The following is an 18,606-nucleotide window of genomic DNA, read 5'->3' as shown; positions in this document are numbered from 1 at the left end:
TTTTGATAATTTTAAAATCACCAATTATTTTGGTGAAAAAATTAATAAATAATCATTGACGGTGCCGGCAAGCTCAGATATTTATAAACCCATGGGCATTTTCCGTAACATACTTATATATCGGTTGATAACGTTCTACGACTTGTTGCGATTTCCGTTTTTCGCCTGTCACGGTCGTTCCATAGATCGTCTTCAAGCTCTCTGTCTCTAAGTTCCCTGCCAATACCTTCTTTCCAGCTCTTTCTCGGTCTTTCGGATCGTCTTCGTCCTCTTGGCTGCCAGTTCATCACTTGCTTCGGGATTCGATATTCGCGCATTCTTTGTATAGGACCATAGCACATTAGTTGTTTATTTTTTATGTCATCTGTTATAGCATGCGTTATTCCTATTTACTTCTATTTCCTTACTGCCTCATCTGTTACACGATCTCTTCTCGATATTCCTGCCGCTCGACGCTCAAAACCATTTGGGTTGCTTACAGGCGTTTTTCATTTCTTCGCTCAGGCACACCTCGGATCCGTAAGTAGTTGTTGTAATGCTTTTTACAATCGCATTATAAATGAGCCTTGTGTCTTCTTTCGTCAAGTATCTGCTTCAAACTAGTGCACCTGAAAGAGCGTTCGCCTTTCTGCCGTGGCATATTCGGTATTTGATTTCGGTATCGAGCAGTTCGCCGTAGCTGATCTCAACTCCCAGGTGTTGATATTATTTTGTTTGTTTCCTCCGGTTCTCTGTTTACCTGCATCTGTTCTGTCTTTTGTGTGTTTACTTGCAGACCCCGTGTTGATATTATTCAATTAGCTCTCGGGTCATCTAGTGCAAATCGTCCTGCGCGATTAGCACTTGATCATCGACGAATGATAGAGCCGTATGGTCCTGTCTGAGAGTGGTATGCCAATAGTATTGCATTTCTCTTTCCATTTCTTCAGGATTTCCTCCAGGTATATGTCGAATAAGGTCGGTTAGTTTTGGATTGATCTTATGAAGCCGAGTGTTATTTGTTTTCCTGATTTCATCTTCATTGCAGGTTGATTGTATAAACTCTTGACGACTTTAATTAGCTCTACATTTACGTTCGTTTTCTTCAATATTTGCCAGAGTTTGCTTAATGGAACTTTATCGTAAGCTTTTTTTAGGTCCACAAATAAGATATGGATTTGTTGATTGCGTGCTATCTTTTTCTCCATAACTTGCACTGGAATGCGTATATGATCCCAACTACTAATTTACCTACACGAAACCCAGCTTGTTCTTCTACATCCATTTCTTTGTATTTATTTTCCATTTTTTTTCCAGCTATTTTTCAGATTTTTTCTGTACATTCTACACATCGTGCTTGTGACGACTATGCCTCGATAGTTCTCGCCTCTAAACTTATTTGTTTGTGCATTGGGCTAATCTGTGATATGTTCCATTCTTTTGGGATCTCCAATATATCTATACATGTTTGGCTTAACATTGTCAAATTTCTGTTATGTCTGAATGTTTCCTGTTTCCCGCCCCCGAGCACTGCATTCGTCAACTTTTCCCTTGAAAATGTTTCAAATATTCCTTCCTTCTTCTTTAAATCCAGCTTCTTGTAAAACCATACACTAAATTTCAGTTTTTTTCTCTTATTTTTGATAACTCTGCAACTAAAAGGGCTGCTGTAAGCGCAAAAATGTATAAAACCAGAAATAACATTTTTGATAAAGGATTTAGCCTTTTGCCAGCTTCGCATTGCAAATATTATCAAGGACATTCTCAATACGCCCAATGTAAATTTGAAGTCAACACGCATTATCCGTAATAGAACACGACATGCAATTTGACAAAACACAAGCTTTAGACAAAACAGCTCCAATTCTACCTCCGAGTGTTTACGGCAAATTGAAATCTGCAAACATCAGATAAACTTCAACGGGATAAGAAAATAGATGCGAAATGTCGGTTGTAGAAACGTATAGGCCATTATTTGTAACCCTCAAATCCCTTAAGCTGCAATCCTAGGATTATTCCTATTATTTTTCCGAAAATCTTGTATAAGTTATGTCGTTTACCTGTTACGTTTCCCGAGCTTCATTATAGACAACCATTTTCATTTCTCAGGAACTATTAACTTACTCGCTTTGTGATTACATTCTTGGAAGCGTATTAAATTAGGCTATCCGACGTTATGATATCCCATTTCGTTGACATAACACAAGTAAATATCTAATTACACTTACGAAGTACTTCCTGTTCTCTTGTGTAACTGATAACATGTAACACCTCAGCATTCTAGCGAGCATGAGTTGCAAGCAAACATTCTTTCGAAAATCTCTTTACCAAAGAAGTGATTTTCGGGCGTGGTTTTCGTGAAGTCGGGCTGTATTTTTGTGCTCGTACAATCTCAATTATGCGTACAAATTCGAGGTCGCGATCAGTTGACTTCATAATTTTCTCCATAGTTGCTTGATGGTCGCTCTTACAATTGCTTGTTTGAAGGACTTTATTTGTGCAGGTGAGTATGGAGTAGAACTGTGTGTATACTCTACTTGCATCTTTCGAATACATGTTTTTTAATATCCTATTTTTTTTCACTACTACTCACTTCGGTCAACACTTGTTAAATACTTCTCCAGGTCTATTGGCAAAATCTGTTTTAATTTTACAATAACAAGCAAATGGATATCCAATGTTTTACTAATGAATTGGGAGTTTTGGTGTGGTTCCCTAAACAATTACTTATAGAAACAAAGAGGTTTTCAAAATATATAGTAAAAATATAAACGAAATAAAAATTTTCTAAACTATTGTTTCTAACAACTCTTTCTAATTGTTTCTGAACACCGTATCATTCAAACAATGTATTAGGTACTCATTTGAGGAACTTAGCTAACTTTTAAATTGGCAGTTATATGACAAGATGACATAGTGAAAAATAACAGCACCTGGCTAAAAGCAGTGGAGTAAAAAATATACTGGTTGGTCTTCTGGAGGTGTTGTCTGTGGGTGTCTTGGGAGTACAGAAAAAATAGTAAAAAAGACAAACGTTATCAAAAACTCAGATGTTTGCAAAAAAACTAGATCAGAAGGATGGCAGCAATGTTTTTCAAGGTAATCTCTTAATTAACATTTCGTAAATATCTGTTCCATCGTACTTACTAAAAACTCCGGTAAGCATGGGTAAACATCAAGCAAAGAAAATAAAAGAGACAATAACATGTGTCATCTTCCGGTCAGTGCTGCGACAAAACAACCGCCGAGTGTCATCTTTTTGGGGCAAATGAGTGATTTAACTGAATAGATCACAACTGTCATCCAAAATCACCTGTTTAAGGTTATGTATCATTGATCAAATAAAATACAATTATGTTGTTAAAGCACAAGAAGTGTTCCCAAGAGCAAGAAGTCCTGCCCGTTTCACTCCAAACATCTGGGCTCATATTTTGAGCAGCTTTTCGTGTTTGGTTAATTCACTGCTGGTCAATTTGAACCGGTGTTCGGAAGATCTGCGATTTAGTGTGTTCTAGTGTCCTGTGCATATTACATACATGGTAGGAATGTAGGCCGTTCCTCGGGGAAATTATCGGGACAATTAAGTATCCCGTGTTTGAGAAAGCAGTTGTTGTGCAAGGCCTCAAGTACTCCTGGAAGGGTCAGCTGCATTAATATCCAATACCTGTTCCTCTAGGTCTGGAAACCGAGCACCTTTACATTGTCCAATATCTGCGTGCATTTCAGGCCACTCGTCTAGTGTCTAGCTCTTTGCTGGTGTAAGTTCTTACAGCTTCTGCTATGTTACTGTGGCATTTTCCCATAACTAATCGCATATTCGCAAATTCGCTGTTGGTTTACATTTTGTGAAAGGAGCTTCAAAATAAGCCACAGTTTGACAAAAGCTTGTTATTATTGACAAAGACTGTCTACCTGTAACTATCTGTTAATGACTGGACTGATGACTGATGTTTGACTTTTCATCAAAAAATTGTAGAAGAGTACTTTTTGAATGTCAAAAATTTTCGTAATTTGACCAAAAGATCGTAATTTTTCTTTTCGAATGCTTAACTATTTCAATAGGCTACGAATCAAACTTGGGACCTTTTCAAAATAATGCTTAATAACAAAGTTGAAATTCGATCGTCAACTGTTAATAGCTTCTTGAGATTTTCGAAACAATAATTTTACATTTTTTTTTGTACTCTCTAGGTGGGCCCCTATATACCCTTAAAAGGAATGACGCCAATTTTTAATCACCTTGTATAACTGCCGAGGAGTGTTTTGGTTCATTTCAATAACTGGTTGATCTGCTGCTAAAACATGTCCTTAATTATTTGATTAGCTTAAATCTCTTCCGCTGCTTGATAGATTTTAAGCATTTGTCATGTTCCTCATAAATTCGTCAAACATGGTAATCTGTTTGCCTGCATACTAAATTTCAAATATTTCCATTATAATTGAAAATTAGACTGAAGTAACTTAAATGCTCGCTTACTCGTAATTACCATAAAATGTGAAAGCCAATTCAATATAAGACAGCCAAGCTGCGTTTGCGACCCTAGTCAACACAAGAAATTATGGTTTGTTTAACAAGCTAAATAAAATTTACGTAACTAAACCGAACATTAAATTTGTAATTAGGTCGGTCCACGATTCCAGCCGTTTGTACTTATTTGGTGGGATTAACCCGCCAACGCCAAGTTATTTAGCACCGTGTGTATGAGAAAACAAAACGGTCACTACATTTTGAAATCGGTTTGCACAATATGTTGTCCACAATTTGCAGATCACGTTGCGGTTTGGTTTTGTTTTAGCAATGACCTGAACTTAGAGCAAATTTACGACTTCGATTCGAACCCGAGAAGAAATTGTCAGGCTAGTATTACATTATTATGTATATTTGGACAAAGTATGAATATAAATTTGAGCGAGTGCTTCATTCATGATTTTTATTTCGTTAGGATCAACAATTATGAATATTTATGGGTTCCCATTTCTCTTCGATACTCGGCGATATTGTGATACAGCAAGCATTTAAAGGGTCTGAAATGTTTAAGGTTATCTTATAAAATTTACTTTAAATAGGACACAAAGCGTTATTTCATGGCTTCAGAAGGCATCAAGTTTTATCTGACAGAGAGATGCATCTCTATGTCAGAGAGATGACACTAATTTAATGAATTCCATAGCCACCTTACAAAATATAATAAGTTTTTTAAATTTTTAAATAAAATAAATTCTAATTTGAAAACGGTTGATTTCACGGCTTAAAGTGTAAATGCAAATTTGTAACTTTGTAAATTGTCTATCTGATGACGTATTAATATACAGGTACTTCCATTTGAATAACAAAATTTATATTGCGTTAAAAAGTTTTAGATTGAAGTCTACATTGTTAATCCGGTACAATGTATTGATTTTTCGGTTCAATACAAATTTTAACGGATCTGTGGTGATTGGAAGGACGTATTTTTTTGTATTTTTAACTGCTTTTTTTGCTTCTACAATTTATTTTTAGATACCATGTTTTTAAGCAAAATTTTATTAAAATGGCGATAATCTACCAACGTTGCAAGTAAAAAAAAACGTAATTTACGGCGCATATGCAGCGTTTCAAGCTGCATTCCATGAGCTAACGAAAAACGGGTAGTTCTATTTAAAAAAAATTACTTTGATCTGGCCTCGCTTTGCTGAGACACTCTGTATCATGTGAGATATTTTTAAAATATGCACACTTTGTGAGGCAACAATTTTTATATAAAACTATTTTGCTAAAGTTTAACAACAACGGAAATAATGGACTCTCTCGCACTAAAAAAGCACCCTGTATATCTAGGATTTAGAATCCCTTTTCTTGTCAACCGTTCTCTCAATTTTGAGTTTAATAAGTCTGTATTTACAATTCCTTAAAAAATCTGCCCTAACTAAAATCATTTCGGGTTGCAAACTGTTTCGAACAAAACTCCGTACGCTTTTGATAGTAATAATCATATCTTGCTCTTTGGGACGTTTCCCATTTATATTCTATTTAGGACAGTTTCAGATTTGTCAATGCGGTGAAACTTCGAAATGGATCATTTTTTACACAAGTTGTTTGTCGATACCTCAATTCTGTAGTGAGCACTGAGCACATTGCAATGCATTTGCTGTAGTACATACGAAACGAGAAACACATACTGTTTCATTGTGAAACTTGCAGTATAGTAATTCCAGTTTTAGTTGAATTCGCATTTATATGATTCAATACATCAAATTTGTTTTATTACAAACTGCTTGTTGGGTATTTCGCCTCAAAAATGTTTGTCTTTAAACAAAGGCAGAATTTCCTCACGTCTTTTATTAAAAATTGATAAACAGTGCTCCTATTTCGCAATAAGAATGAATTATTTATCAAAAGGGTATCAAGAACTATCACCTAGAGGGTATCCTGCGACACACTTTTTCTCAAGCTTTATGAGAAAATTCCAATTAGTAAAGAAATTAATTTGGAAATATATCTTGAAGTTTCGATAGCTATTTTCTGTTATCGTTATCAAAAGAACCTAAATGAACCTAAAAAGAGTATGTTAATAAGTTGTGTAACAATCGTAATATATAATAATAACAATACAAGTTAGTGTTAGTTAATAATGTTCAGCTCAAGTTCAAATTTTGATCTTTCAGAAAACATTTGTTGATGCAAAATCTCTCGACAAGGCTCTGCAGCAAATTTGACATCGAAACGCGACGCAGGCAATGCAACTTCGAAACGCTTACGCCATTAATGGACATTCTGTGTAATACGTTTAACAACTAGTAAATGCTAAATAGCTGTGGTGAGAGATGGAAGTTTGCACGTACTGCTACACTGTAAGTCGTAGTGTGTTCTGCCATTTTCGCCATCGAGGCCTACATATAAAAGCAGGACTAAAAACTGGCTACAATTTGTGATCCGGGGATAATGCAGAATACGGTATACAAATATTATTAAGGTTCTAAAATTTGAACATAAAATTATACATAACATTTACTAAGAGCAACACAGCGTTTTAAGTGGAAGCCAAGTTGCCGATAACTTTCCAGACTATTAAAATTTCTGTTTGAAACTTCGGCTTTATGTACGTAAATCTGTGACATTCATGCACGTCACGTTCCATCGCCCTGTTAAATAATATATGCTCCCCACTTTGCTCCAAATTTTAAGCCAAAAGCAAGTTACTAACTTAGCGGTGTTGTAGGTATTAGGTACTTGGATTATGGTTATGATGACACGTTACCTTTATTAAAACAATATATTACAGCACTGTGTTTCTTACGTACACTTGATCTAAACATATATCGTAATATACCATAATTAGGCGAACTAGCAAAAGAGAAAAAATTGATCGAGAAATCGATAAACCGTCTACTTTTGTGTTCACAACTAGGTCATTGTAACAATATAAATTGTGCTTAGTCAATCTTTGAGCACGTTGGCAGATAAACTGATCGCTTCTCCCGAAGTTTTCGAAAATTATTTTTTTTATAAACCATACTTCTAACTCCTAATTAGTAAATATCCTTTTCTACTTATTTGGTGCAATGGGCACAGAAATTTACTTTTGCCAACAGACAGGATTTCTTATTAATGGAAATTCTACCGCTGTTTAAACTGGAACAATAATAGAGTCTATGTATATTGGAAACAAAAATACGAAAAGTTCCCTTTGTATCATGTTATCACTCCAGGTCCACATAGGCAACTATGAAACATTTAATTATTTAACCATGGGGATAGTGGTTAAAATATAGCCGAACAGGTAAACCCGCAAAAAGTTTTCCCCGACTTTTTCTGGCAGGCGTTCAATGAAGACCTCATTATTCTCAAAAATTCATATTGTAGGAAACTATTGATATCTCGAGTTGATGTCTAAAAGGATCAGGAACATGATCAAATATTGAACCAGTAGAGGAAATATTCTGTGCCTATTCGTGAACCTGCTACACTCTGAAAGGAAATATCTCAATTTAGCTAATTCAATCAGCAGAATTATTGACGAACAATAAGCTACCATTTACATTTATCATTGCTAACTCAACACTCTTCGCTAGATTTAGTTTCATTTTCATCCAAATACACCGTTGAAAACTTTTGCTTGACTCGTAGGTGAAAACAATTTCTTAACTTTTTAACCGAAATAGGGGCTGACGGACTAGTTTGACGATTTTAAAATCACAAATTGATCTATCCATATTCCATTTATTTAAATAGCTATCATCTACGATAGGAATGTCTTCATCGAGATTTTTACGTCACTGTAAAGATAATTTAAATTGACAATTGCATCCAGTTCATTCAGAAATAAAGCAAGAATTAGAGAACTAAAAAAAGAACATGCTTCAATTTAACGGACAAGATTTACAAGATTCGACGAGACATAACTAGCATAGAAGCAGCATAACAAGAAAGGAAAGTAAATGTGCAATGAATCTCGAATCTAATACCCCACTTATCAAAAAAACTTAAATAATCGTTGTGCAGCTAAATTGCAGCTAAACTGAAGTTAGTGTCGTTTTTGCTTTAATGCAGTGTCGAATAAAAGTTTCAAGAAATGATGTAAAAACCTCTATTAAAAAGCAAATAACTCATCTAACACCGAACACGATAACCACGTGAGATTGAAGTCATCTGTCGGTCTCGTAGTAGTAGGAAAAATTAATAATTATTTGTGTCATCAAGCAACTGTCACTTTTTACAGAAAATTTCAAAAGAACCAAAGTGTCACATGTATATGTTACGGGCAATGTAAATAATTGGGCATTGTTTATAATGCCCGGGCAATTTAAAAAGTCCCCAAAAGGATATGACAAAATGATAAATTATGTTGCAAATATTGCATTGCCCGGTCATTATCTATAGTTCTAAAAGTCAAGTGGGCAATTTGAAAATAATTTTTATTTATATTTCTTATAAAAAATAACAAACTTTTACATACCTAACTGACAAAGTAACAAATAAAATTTCACATGCTGACAAACAAACCGGTGGCGATGAAATAAGTACAAACAAAACTTAAGTCCAAATAAAAATAATGTATTAGATATGTACGTACTTACGAATTTATATTTACACAATAAAAAATGTCAATTTGTAGCAATACATAGAGGGTATATTTATTAGAGCAGCTTCCACTTTGGTGACATTTCGGGTTACACAGTTACATTTTTTCTTTACGACACTTGCACTTGTCGGATTTACAGCCACATCGACTATAGCCTTAGACCCCTGTCTTGGATGACAATCTTGCACATTCTCTTAGTAAAATCTCTGTCTGTGGAATATCTTCGCCATATATGATCTTCTCATTGCATATTGTAAATTCGATCCTGACATAAAGTTGATTTACGATTCCGTGTTTCGTGCCTAATTTATACAGATTAGCATCTGTTACTTCAAGAACAAATGCCAAAATATTTCTTCCATCGGTGCGACCTCTGTCGACATCTGGGACTCGAACTCTAACTGTGTTACCTTTTTTAGCATCAGGGTATTTTGAGTTAGAAGTTTGAACCATTTTTTCAGCTTGTTTTTTTAGATTGCTTGCTGAAATTTGCCTAATTTTTAATATGACGGCGTTCCTTGTTTTCACATAAGGTTCTTCCGGGGAATCTTCGTGCCCGAAAGGTTCCTGAAATTCTTTATTATATAAATCAGGGCTTGGTTTAGTTAGTAAAGTTGAAGTTTGAACATAACTATCAAGATAAAGTTCCTCCTCATCATGTTGCCTTGGACCTGGTAGCTCCGCTAAAACATGTGACTTCGGTTTATTTTGCAGTGGACCTTCTTCTACAGACTGTAAATTGTTCTGATCTTTTACTAGAACTTCTAAGTCCTCTTCACAATTTATATTATGCAGAACGTCTGTGGGTAAAAAACTTTTCAGACCAACTTTTAACTTTGTCGCAAACATGGCCTCATACATGTTCTTCATTTGCTGTACAAAACGTAAGCCTTCTGACCATGTCCTGGTGCTATTGTCTTCTAGCCACGAACAAAGCATATTTTCTACGTCCTGATTCGCATTTTCTACGGAACCCTGACTTTGAGAGTGTCTGGGCTTCCCATGCACCATCTTCAACTCGGGCCACATGCTACATAGTTCGCTAATAGTACTGTTAGCAAATTCTCTGCCATTATCACTTTGCAAAATACTGGGAGCACTTCTCTGCTCTTTTGCTTTTAAGAGGTCGAAGTTGAATAATTTTTATTAAGATGGCCTTGGTATACAAGTATGAGTTAATATTGATCATCAGATTGTGACTGCATGTCAATTAAATCGACTGGACATGTTGAATTGATTTCAATTTTTTTTTCCAATTAATTTCATCAATTAATCAAAGTGCCCAAAGAAATAATAGCGGTATTTATAATGACCGGGCAATGTGAGGGATTATCGTAAAGTAATTCAAATTTATCAAATTGCCCAATTTTAATGGTCATTATTCATAATAACCAAGCATTATGAATACTGTCCTAAATAATTACATTGCCCGTAACATATACATTTCTGAAAACATGGCAGGCATAATCACTGATCTGGCGCCGTTGTGCTGTTTTTCAGTGATCGTGAGAATACAACAGCTTTAAGATCACTATCACGAAGCTAGATATTCTAATGGAATACTTAGATATTAATAAAAATAGATAATCGAAACTTACCAAAGGTAAGTCTCTCTCCCCAGTATGATGTTGAAAATGAAGGAAAAAGGTCTTTGCGCGACCCGTTGAATGTAAATATCCTATCCTAATCAACGGCGACACTGTATGCCCGTCACTTAACACATCCAAAGCCGCGTCGCGCACACTCAAAGGGTTTTGACTCGGTCTCTCCCAATCTGTGTACTCATTTTTTAAAGTTGAGAAAATCTCATTTAGATGAAAATAATACGAATTGCGAACATACGTCCGTAAAATCCTGTCACGTTTCGTTTCGTTGAAACCAAACTCCAAATCCTGTGCATTGAGGTCCAAGTACGATTCTGTATTGGTTAATGAAAAGAGAAGATCTCTTTCAGGAAAGTCTGCCAGCTCATAACCTGGTGCAGTTGCTACCGTTGAGGTACTAGTCGTAGGCGAATGTGAGGTAGGATTGACCAGAATAGTACCATCGATAAATGGTGCGAAACCTGTTAAAGAAAACACAAAAATAATTAGAGTCAACCGTCAACAAATAGTAAAAATGTGAAGACTGCTGAGAAAATATCAGATGGAAGTTGGTATTTCTATATACAGTGTGATCCAAAATTGACGTCATTCTTCGGAGGGTGTGGTCCGGTGCTGATTAGGGAGTACCGAAAAACAGTTTAATTAACACATTAACAATTAATTCTTATTAAAAAATGCGATATTTGCAAAAAACGAGATGAGAATTATGGCAACACTGTTTTCCAAGGTACTCAGCCTTACTAACATTACGTAAATACCTGTCGATGCTTAAATATCAAAAGCTGAAGTAACCATCGATAAACAGAGAAAGTGAGGTTGAAATGCAATGCAATGAATTAGGTCAACCCGTAGGAACAAATATCTATATTTACCTATAAACAGTTAGGTTAATCATTGCTTCGGTTTATTTTTTTGTGATATTTAGTTCTTGAAGAAGACTCGTTTGTACGGTAGACCGTCCAGAATATCAGCAGCCGCCGCGCAGTGCGAAAAAATATTTCTTGTTTGTAAACCTAATATCTCAAGATTGGACCAACTGATTTGGATAAAAATCGACTCGAGTATACCTCACGTAATGTGGAATAAGCGAAAAATATAAGTAAGACTCAAAAATAATTTCCACAGACGGCAGTTTCATGATGAAATAGGGTATTTTACACTTTTTGCTATAAAGTCAATCATACTTTTATGGCGCAATGTTGGTTATGTATTTTAATCTGCTGAACTAAAACCTACATAAAACAATCGGCTTCGGAGTCTGATTTTTCGGTAAAAATCGATTAAGCTCTAGTTTTTTTTATTTTGTTGTCAAACTCATCAGTATTATCATCAATTATTTTGAATAGAAAGAATAAATATCAAATTCAATTGCGGAAAACCACAGAAACATACGAGTTTTCACAGTTTTCTATTCAGAAAAAAAAATTACTTTGAAATTTGAATCATGCTAAATATTACTTGAGAAACTCTCATCGTAGTTAAACAATTGCCCGCAAAAACTATTAAATGCTATGTTACCTTCCAATAAAATATTGAAAAAATACGAAAAAACGGTGATTTCCATGGTTTAACTACAGAACGAATGTTCACTCTATAAATTGCACCACCGTTCTTGGGTACTGCTCATGACAGAGCGAGAATTAATTCTGAATGCTGAAATTTGTCATGTTACTGACCAAGAAAATACCGGAAAATCCCCGAGTTTAACAGTTTTTTTGATCAGAAAAATAAAGTCATTGAAATTAAAAGTACACAAATCATATCTTGCGAAATTCGTATGGTGGGTAAGAAATCATTTGAAATTAATAATTAGGATTTTGTGGCGCTTACAGTTGTGAACTTCAGATGTACACTTAAATTGTGGAGGTTTGTGGGATCAGGTGATCAGATCACTTGGGGCGTCAGGTTGAGGCTTTATAGCTTTGAAAGAAAGAACCTGAAACTGATAACTATAAGGAGTGTTGATTTATGCTGCGGACTTAAGATTGACAGGATCAAAATTAGGTGTTCAGGTTGTCAAGTTTTTTAATTCTGTATACGTAAATCAAGAGAAATCATCAGTAGAAAAACTCAACAAAATAGTTTACTTCTGGAAACCGCAGATTCAATTTAAAATCTTTTTAACTACAAGACTGTGATTTTTAGAGTTCTTTCAGAAGTTAGTGGAAAAATAACATTGTAACTAACTAGTTTTAACAAATACTTTTTCATCAGCGATAAAAATATCTCAAGGAATGATTAATCTTATTTAAATTGTGAAATCAATTTCATTTTCTAAAAATCAAGACTTTTAGAGCGACTAGTGTGACGCAAATAATAAGGTAAATCTTAGTTCTTAGCGAACAACTAGTGAAATCAGGGATTTTTCGGAGTTTCCCGGAATTGTATTGGTAGGTAACATGTTATTTCATAGTTTTTACCACTGATGACTTACCAACCGCACAAATATCTCAAGATGTGATTTGCTTTTCCCGAACAAAAACTATGACAACCAGAGATTTTTTAATAGGTTCCCATATTCCGTTTAGTTAGCCAGTAAAATGGTTGGTATTACCTTTTTTGAATAATTCTTTATTTGGAACGAGAACTACCCAAAGAAAGATTAGTCTGACGCAAATGATAGATTGCATGTTAGTTCAGTGCGTAAAACTATGGAAGTTTAAGGTTTTCCGGTTTTCAGTATTCCGTTGGCTAGTAACAAAGTAATAATCAGCTAAAAGTTATGTTTTTGCGATGAGACATGCCCATGGATCTACTAGTCTGACGCAAATAATAGAACAAATTTTAGTTATGCGCGTACAAGTAAAAAACTCCGGGGTTCTTGGGAGTTTTCCGGTATTATGTTATGGTATGTTATGTTACTTCCTAGCTTTCACTAGTGATTTCTCACCTGCTGTACAAATACCTCAAGATTTGATTTGATTTTTCCTAACAAACTGTGATAATCAAAAACTTTCCAGTAGTTTCCGATATTCCACTAGCCAGTAAAATAGTTTTTACCAGCTTTTTTTCATTAATTTATTATCTGGGATAAGAATACCGAAGAATGCCCAAAATCTGTAAAATCGAGTATTTTTCGGTTTTTTATTGGCTTGGCAAATATCAGTTTTTATAATTAATCCTCACTCTGCAATGGACAGTACCCAATAACGTATAGTCCGACGCAATTTATAGAGTGGACATTAGTTGTGCAGCAAAACTATGGAAATCAGGGTTTTTTGGTATTTTTCCGACATTTTATCGGAAGGTAACATTGCATWTCAGAGTTTATTAACGGGCAATTGTTTAACTACTATACGATTTTGTAAAGAAGTATTTAGCAAAATTCARAGTGAATTTTTTTTCTGGACAGAAAYCTATKAAAATCTATAATTTTTTGGAAGAATTTCACACTTRTCAGTTCTATTTATAAATACTTCAYTGGGAATAAAAATTATGAATGAATAGTAAAGAGTCTACCAACAAAATACAATAGTTTTCATTTTAACACCAAAAATCAGGTTTTTCAGTGTTTCATCSACTTTTCTGTAAAAATCATAATCCRAAGATGCTTAKTTGYTTAGATTTGAGTTCAGCAGATTAAAATRCATAWCCAACATTGTCTGCGCGAAAAAAATCACTTCATATTAGGCTATGAATGACTTTATARCMAAAAATGTAAAATATCCTATTTCCTCATGAATTTGCCGGCTGTGTAAATWATTTTTAGGGCTTACTTATATTTATTCCCTATTCCACATMACGTCGAGTATAYTCGAGTSAAWTTTGATGCACATCAGTTGCACCAATCTTGAGATATTAGGTTTACGAACTAGAAATGTTTTTAYTTTTTCATACTGTGCGCGGTCTGTATGCCCACATTTCGAAAGCCTCTTTCCGCCTGGTACCACTTTTTTTGAGTGTCCAAGTTTCCGACTCATAAGCGACCACKRGGAAGAGAATGTGATGGCTGTACTCCCTTAATGTCTTAATAAAYTTAGTACGGCAGTTCGAAGTATGTATAATAAGGTTGTCAACTATATACTCTCTACATCAGTATTTTTAACTACTTCAAACCCAACTAGTYTTTCGTTGGGTGGGTTGTTATTTTGSTAGTCCATAATAATGACCCTGGTTTTATTTCGATTTAAGTCTAATCCAAAATCTACACTGGTTTTAGACAGACGATGTATAATAAATTCCGTTTGTTCTACATTAGATTTAATTAGTTATAATAAACGTGTCGTCTGCAAATCTCACTTTGCTAACTTTCTTTTCCCTTACAGATACGCGGATATTCCACCATGCCAGGTATTGATCATCATCTTCATATCTGAATTGATGTCTCCAAGTATTTAGTGAAATAAATGAGAATTTCTGCAAACGGCAATAAATAAATTTATTAAAATATCCAACTGCACTGTGACTGATGACCAAAAGACCGCTCAGTTAACATAAAATAAAACCTACTAATGGGCAATGAGTGGAACTATATATGATAATCCTCTAACGAGTGGTGCCCTTCCGGAATAAAAAAGTCGTGCAAAGAAGTCGTTGAAACTTTCAAGACATAAAGAACAAAGTTAAATTAGGTTTATTTGAAAACTTTCGGTATTTTGTGTTTATATGTATGCTGTGTCGCATAAAATTTTCGGCATCCACTTTTTGGGATTGTAGATTTACGCATTTGCCACCATTCGGACTGTGTGCAATTTGATTTTTAATAAAAATAAATTATAATATATGCGATACCCACAGGGAAAATTAACGATACATTTTTATGAGACAAATTGTGTTGATTCAAAAATGACAGGAAGAAACTTTGATCTGCAATACTAAAGCAGCTTCCTGAGTTTAGAAAGATGATTTCAATTAACTTTGGCAGTAAAATATTTTAAAATAGATGGGCTGGAAGCGAAATTAGATATTTAAACCAACATGAACATATCATGTAAGTAATGTTAAGAACTTAAGGTCGACAAGGCTGGATATATTTATTAGCAAGATACGAATCATTACGTCCTTTAAACATTAATTTATAAAATATCACACAGCGAAAGTTGGCGGGTATGAATTTAAGTTTCCTTTAGCGAGATTATTTAAAAGCATTTACTTGATAATCAACTCGGATCTTGATCGGATTATTTTTCTTTATCAACCTTCGGGAACTCTGCAATCTTGTTGTTTGGTGTACGCTTTAACCAGTTTAAAAGCCATTAAAACGGAATGCGAGTACAAAAGATTGGAATCTTGCTTGACATTCAAGTGTCTGTTTTAAATCAATTCGACTATATTTGAACGGCTTTCTTAGAACTCTTTTAGCACAGTGATGAAAAGTAATGTGGAGCACCATCATTTTGCTGTACAAAGCTTCATTATATGGTTGTTCATTATAAAAAAATGTGAAAAATATTTATCAAAGTGTCATTTGGAGTTGCCAGTTTCTAATACCATTAGCTCAATTAAAATTGCAGGATAAATAAATATTATTGATTTGATTGATTTATAAGAATATCTTAATAAGAAAAATGATCAAAATTAATTTTCATCCATCTAGTCATCGCAAAAAATGTTTATTATAACGACAGGGTGATTCAAAATTGGCGTCATTCCTTTGGAGGTGTTATCTCGCGCTGTTATAGGAGTACAGAAAAAATAGTAAAATAAATTAATTGTTATTAAAAACTGAGAAATTTGCAAAAAACTATATCAGAGATACGGCATCAAAGTTTTTCAAGGTAATCTGCCTAATTAACAATGCGCAAATACCTGTTGCTTCGTAATTATTTAAAACTCCGGTAACCATGGAATTATACAGACTGACAATAAGATAGACAAGGATAAACGGTAAATTCAACAAGATTTGTTGACGAAATGTCAACCTGTTCTCATAATCTCTCTAAATTGCAGTTTGTAAATAATAATCTCCTTGTTATCTACTCTTATAAAGCAGCTTCTCGTATTCAGTTAATTAACTCCTGCTCCATTTGTATCTCCCTGTGCTGAGTGTATCGTACAAACGTGGCAGGAATGTAGCCGGTATTTATTTGGTGCCTGGGAAAGTGTCAGTTATTGTGCTCTGAGTGCCCCTGGAAGGCTCTGATTCGATTATGTCCAATACTTGTTCCTCTGTACTTGGAACCCGAACATCGATTGTCGTCCACTATCTGCCTGGAACCACTCTCTTCGCCCTTTGTTGAGTTCTTTCAGCTTCTGCTATGTTACTGTAGCATTTCCCCTGAACTGATCGCAGATCCGCAAATTCGTGAAAGGAAATTCAAAGTAAGTCACAGTTTGACATATTATTGTCATTATTGACAAAGGCTATCCACCTGTAACAATCTGTTAATGACAAAAAACCTCATTGCCGCTGTGCCTTTTTATGGAAAAATTGTAGAAGAGAACTTGGTTGATATCAATAATTTTCGTAATTTGAAGCAAAGATCGTAATTTTTCTTTTTGAATGCTTAAGTATTCCATTATGCTACCAATTAAACATTGAAAAATTTCAAAATAATGCTTAACAACAAAGTTGAACTCGATCTTCAACTGTTAATATTTTCTAGAAATTTTCGAAAAAAAAAATTTCAATACTCTTCTCGTACTCCCCCAGGGAGCCTCTATCACCCCTTAAAAGGAATGACGCCAATTTTGAATCACTCTGTATAATTTTTATTTATAAGTAAGCCATCCATATTTAGTTATGTACGAAGGTTCCAAACCTTACTAAAAATATATTTCAAATGTTTGGCTCATTGGGTACTATTTACTTCTCCCTATCAAATTTATGATTATTTAATGATAAAATTCAACAGAAAGTTGGCATTTTAATTGATAATTGATGGGACGCACCAATCTGGCTTAAAATTGATTTAAATATTTAATTTAATGTGAATAATGCTGTGGTTGAGTTTAATATCAGTTATTCAATGGTCGGAAACTATATTTATTGTTTTTGGTGAATCCCATTTAATATTTTGTAGTTAAAATGTTCCAATTTATTGTTATTTATATGGATTCATAAAATTGCATTTCAATACATCTAAAAGTCGATTTTAAAATGGAATAATTCAGATAAAGTGGTGTGTGCATAAATTAGAACATAAATATGTTTTAATCATTTGTTTAGTATGCACTTTAAAGGATTTGTCTGAAATTTTTTTCTTCTCCACCCATGAGTGATGTAAAAGTACAGGTACAATAATGCCGAGAAATTCAGCTCTATCTAAACTAGCTCTGCTCTATCCATCCAAAAACTGTTGTGGCAACAAAAAATTGTGGCACTTTCAGTTAAACCAGAAGTAAAATTGAGGTCGCTTCTTTTAAGTGGAAAGCTTTGTATATTACTATTGAACTCTTCCAAAAGTGTTGCACACTTTTTGTGGATGAAGTCATACACATACCTCTAACGGTTTTGGAAATATTTGCATTTTATTACAACAAATGACAAGTTATGCAATGGAATGGAGGCATAAAATTAGACTGGCATGTAGCAGATCCTATCCTTACGTAGAATATTCGTAGAATCTTAGAAAAACTAACGTTTTTCAAATTATAAGCACCCATTTTAACTGGACAGATAAGCATGTTAAACGTTAAAAATTAGTATCACTTTTTATTAACTGTCCACTTCCTGAAAGGAACTGGAAAAATGTAATCTTTTCATTTTTATTTTTTATTTTAATAAATAAAATGAAATTTGTTCATTTCACTTAGATGCAAGTTAATCGAAAGTTTTACTTGTTTTCGAAGCTGAACGCGCTACTATGAGACAAATGGGGAGGTACATACAGTGATTTGACATTTTAAAAGAATCTGTATTTTGAAATTAAAATTAATACATGTCTCATATAAGTAACTAACCAATTTCCTTAGCACAATATTTTGCCATTTGGGCAGTGTTAGTAACAACGACTAGGAATGCAAACGGGAGCAAGTTTATACATAAAAAGTGTTCAGAATCTTTCGAACACTTTTTTTTT

The 18,606-nt window shown here is 34.2% G+C and overlaps 1 protein-coding gene across 1 annotated transcript in view; it reads right to left on the bottom strand.

The window, feature by feature from the left end:
- LOC125503793 (neuroligin-1-like) overlaps positions 1-18,606 on the bottom strand; it is a gene marked incomplete at its 5' end in the record, with an annotated part of 98,219 nt that overhangs the window by 40,341 nt on the left and 39,272 nt on the right. The window contains 1 exon segment of the mRNA XM_048664690.1: positions 10,640-11,106. Within this exon segment, the coding sequence (XP_048520647.1) occupies positions 10,640-11,106 (467 nt within the window).

Source organism: Dendroctonus ponderosae, unplaced genomic scaffold (genome assembly GCF_020466585.1).
Source record: "Dendroctonus ponderosae isolate FM_Combo_2020 unplaced genomic scaffold, Dpon_F_20191213v2 Dpon_F_20191213_3, whole genome shotgun sequence".
Lineage (NCBI taxonomy): Eukaryota > Metazoa > Arthropoda > Insecta > Coleoptera > Curculionidae > Dendroctonus > Dendroctonus ponderosae.
The sequence above is the reverse complement of the archived record's forward strand: the minus strand, read 5'-3'. Positions and strand labels throughout refer to the sequence as shown.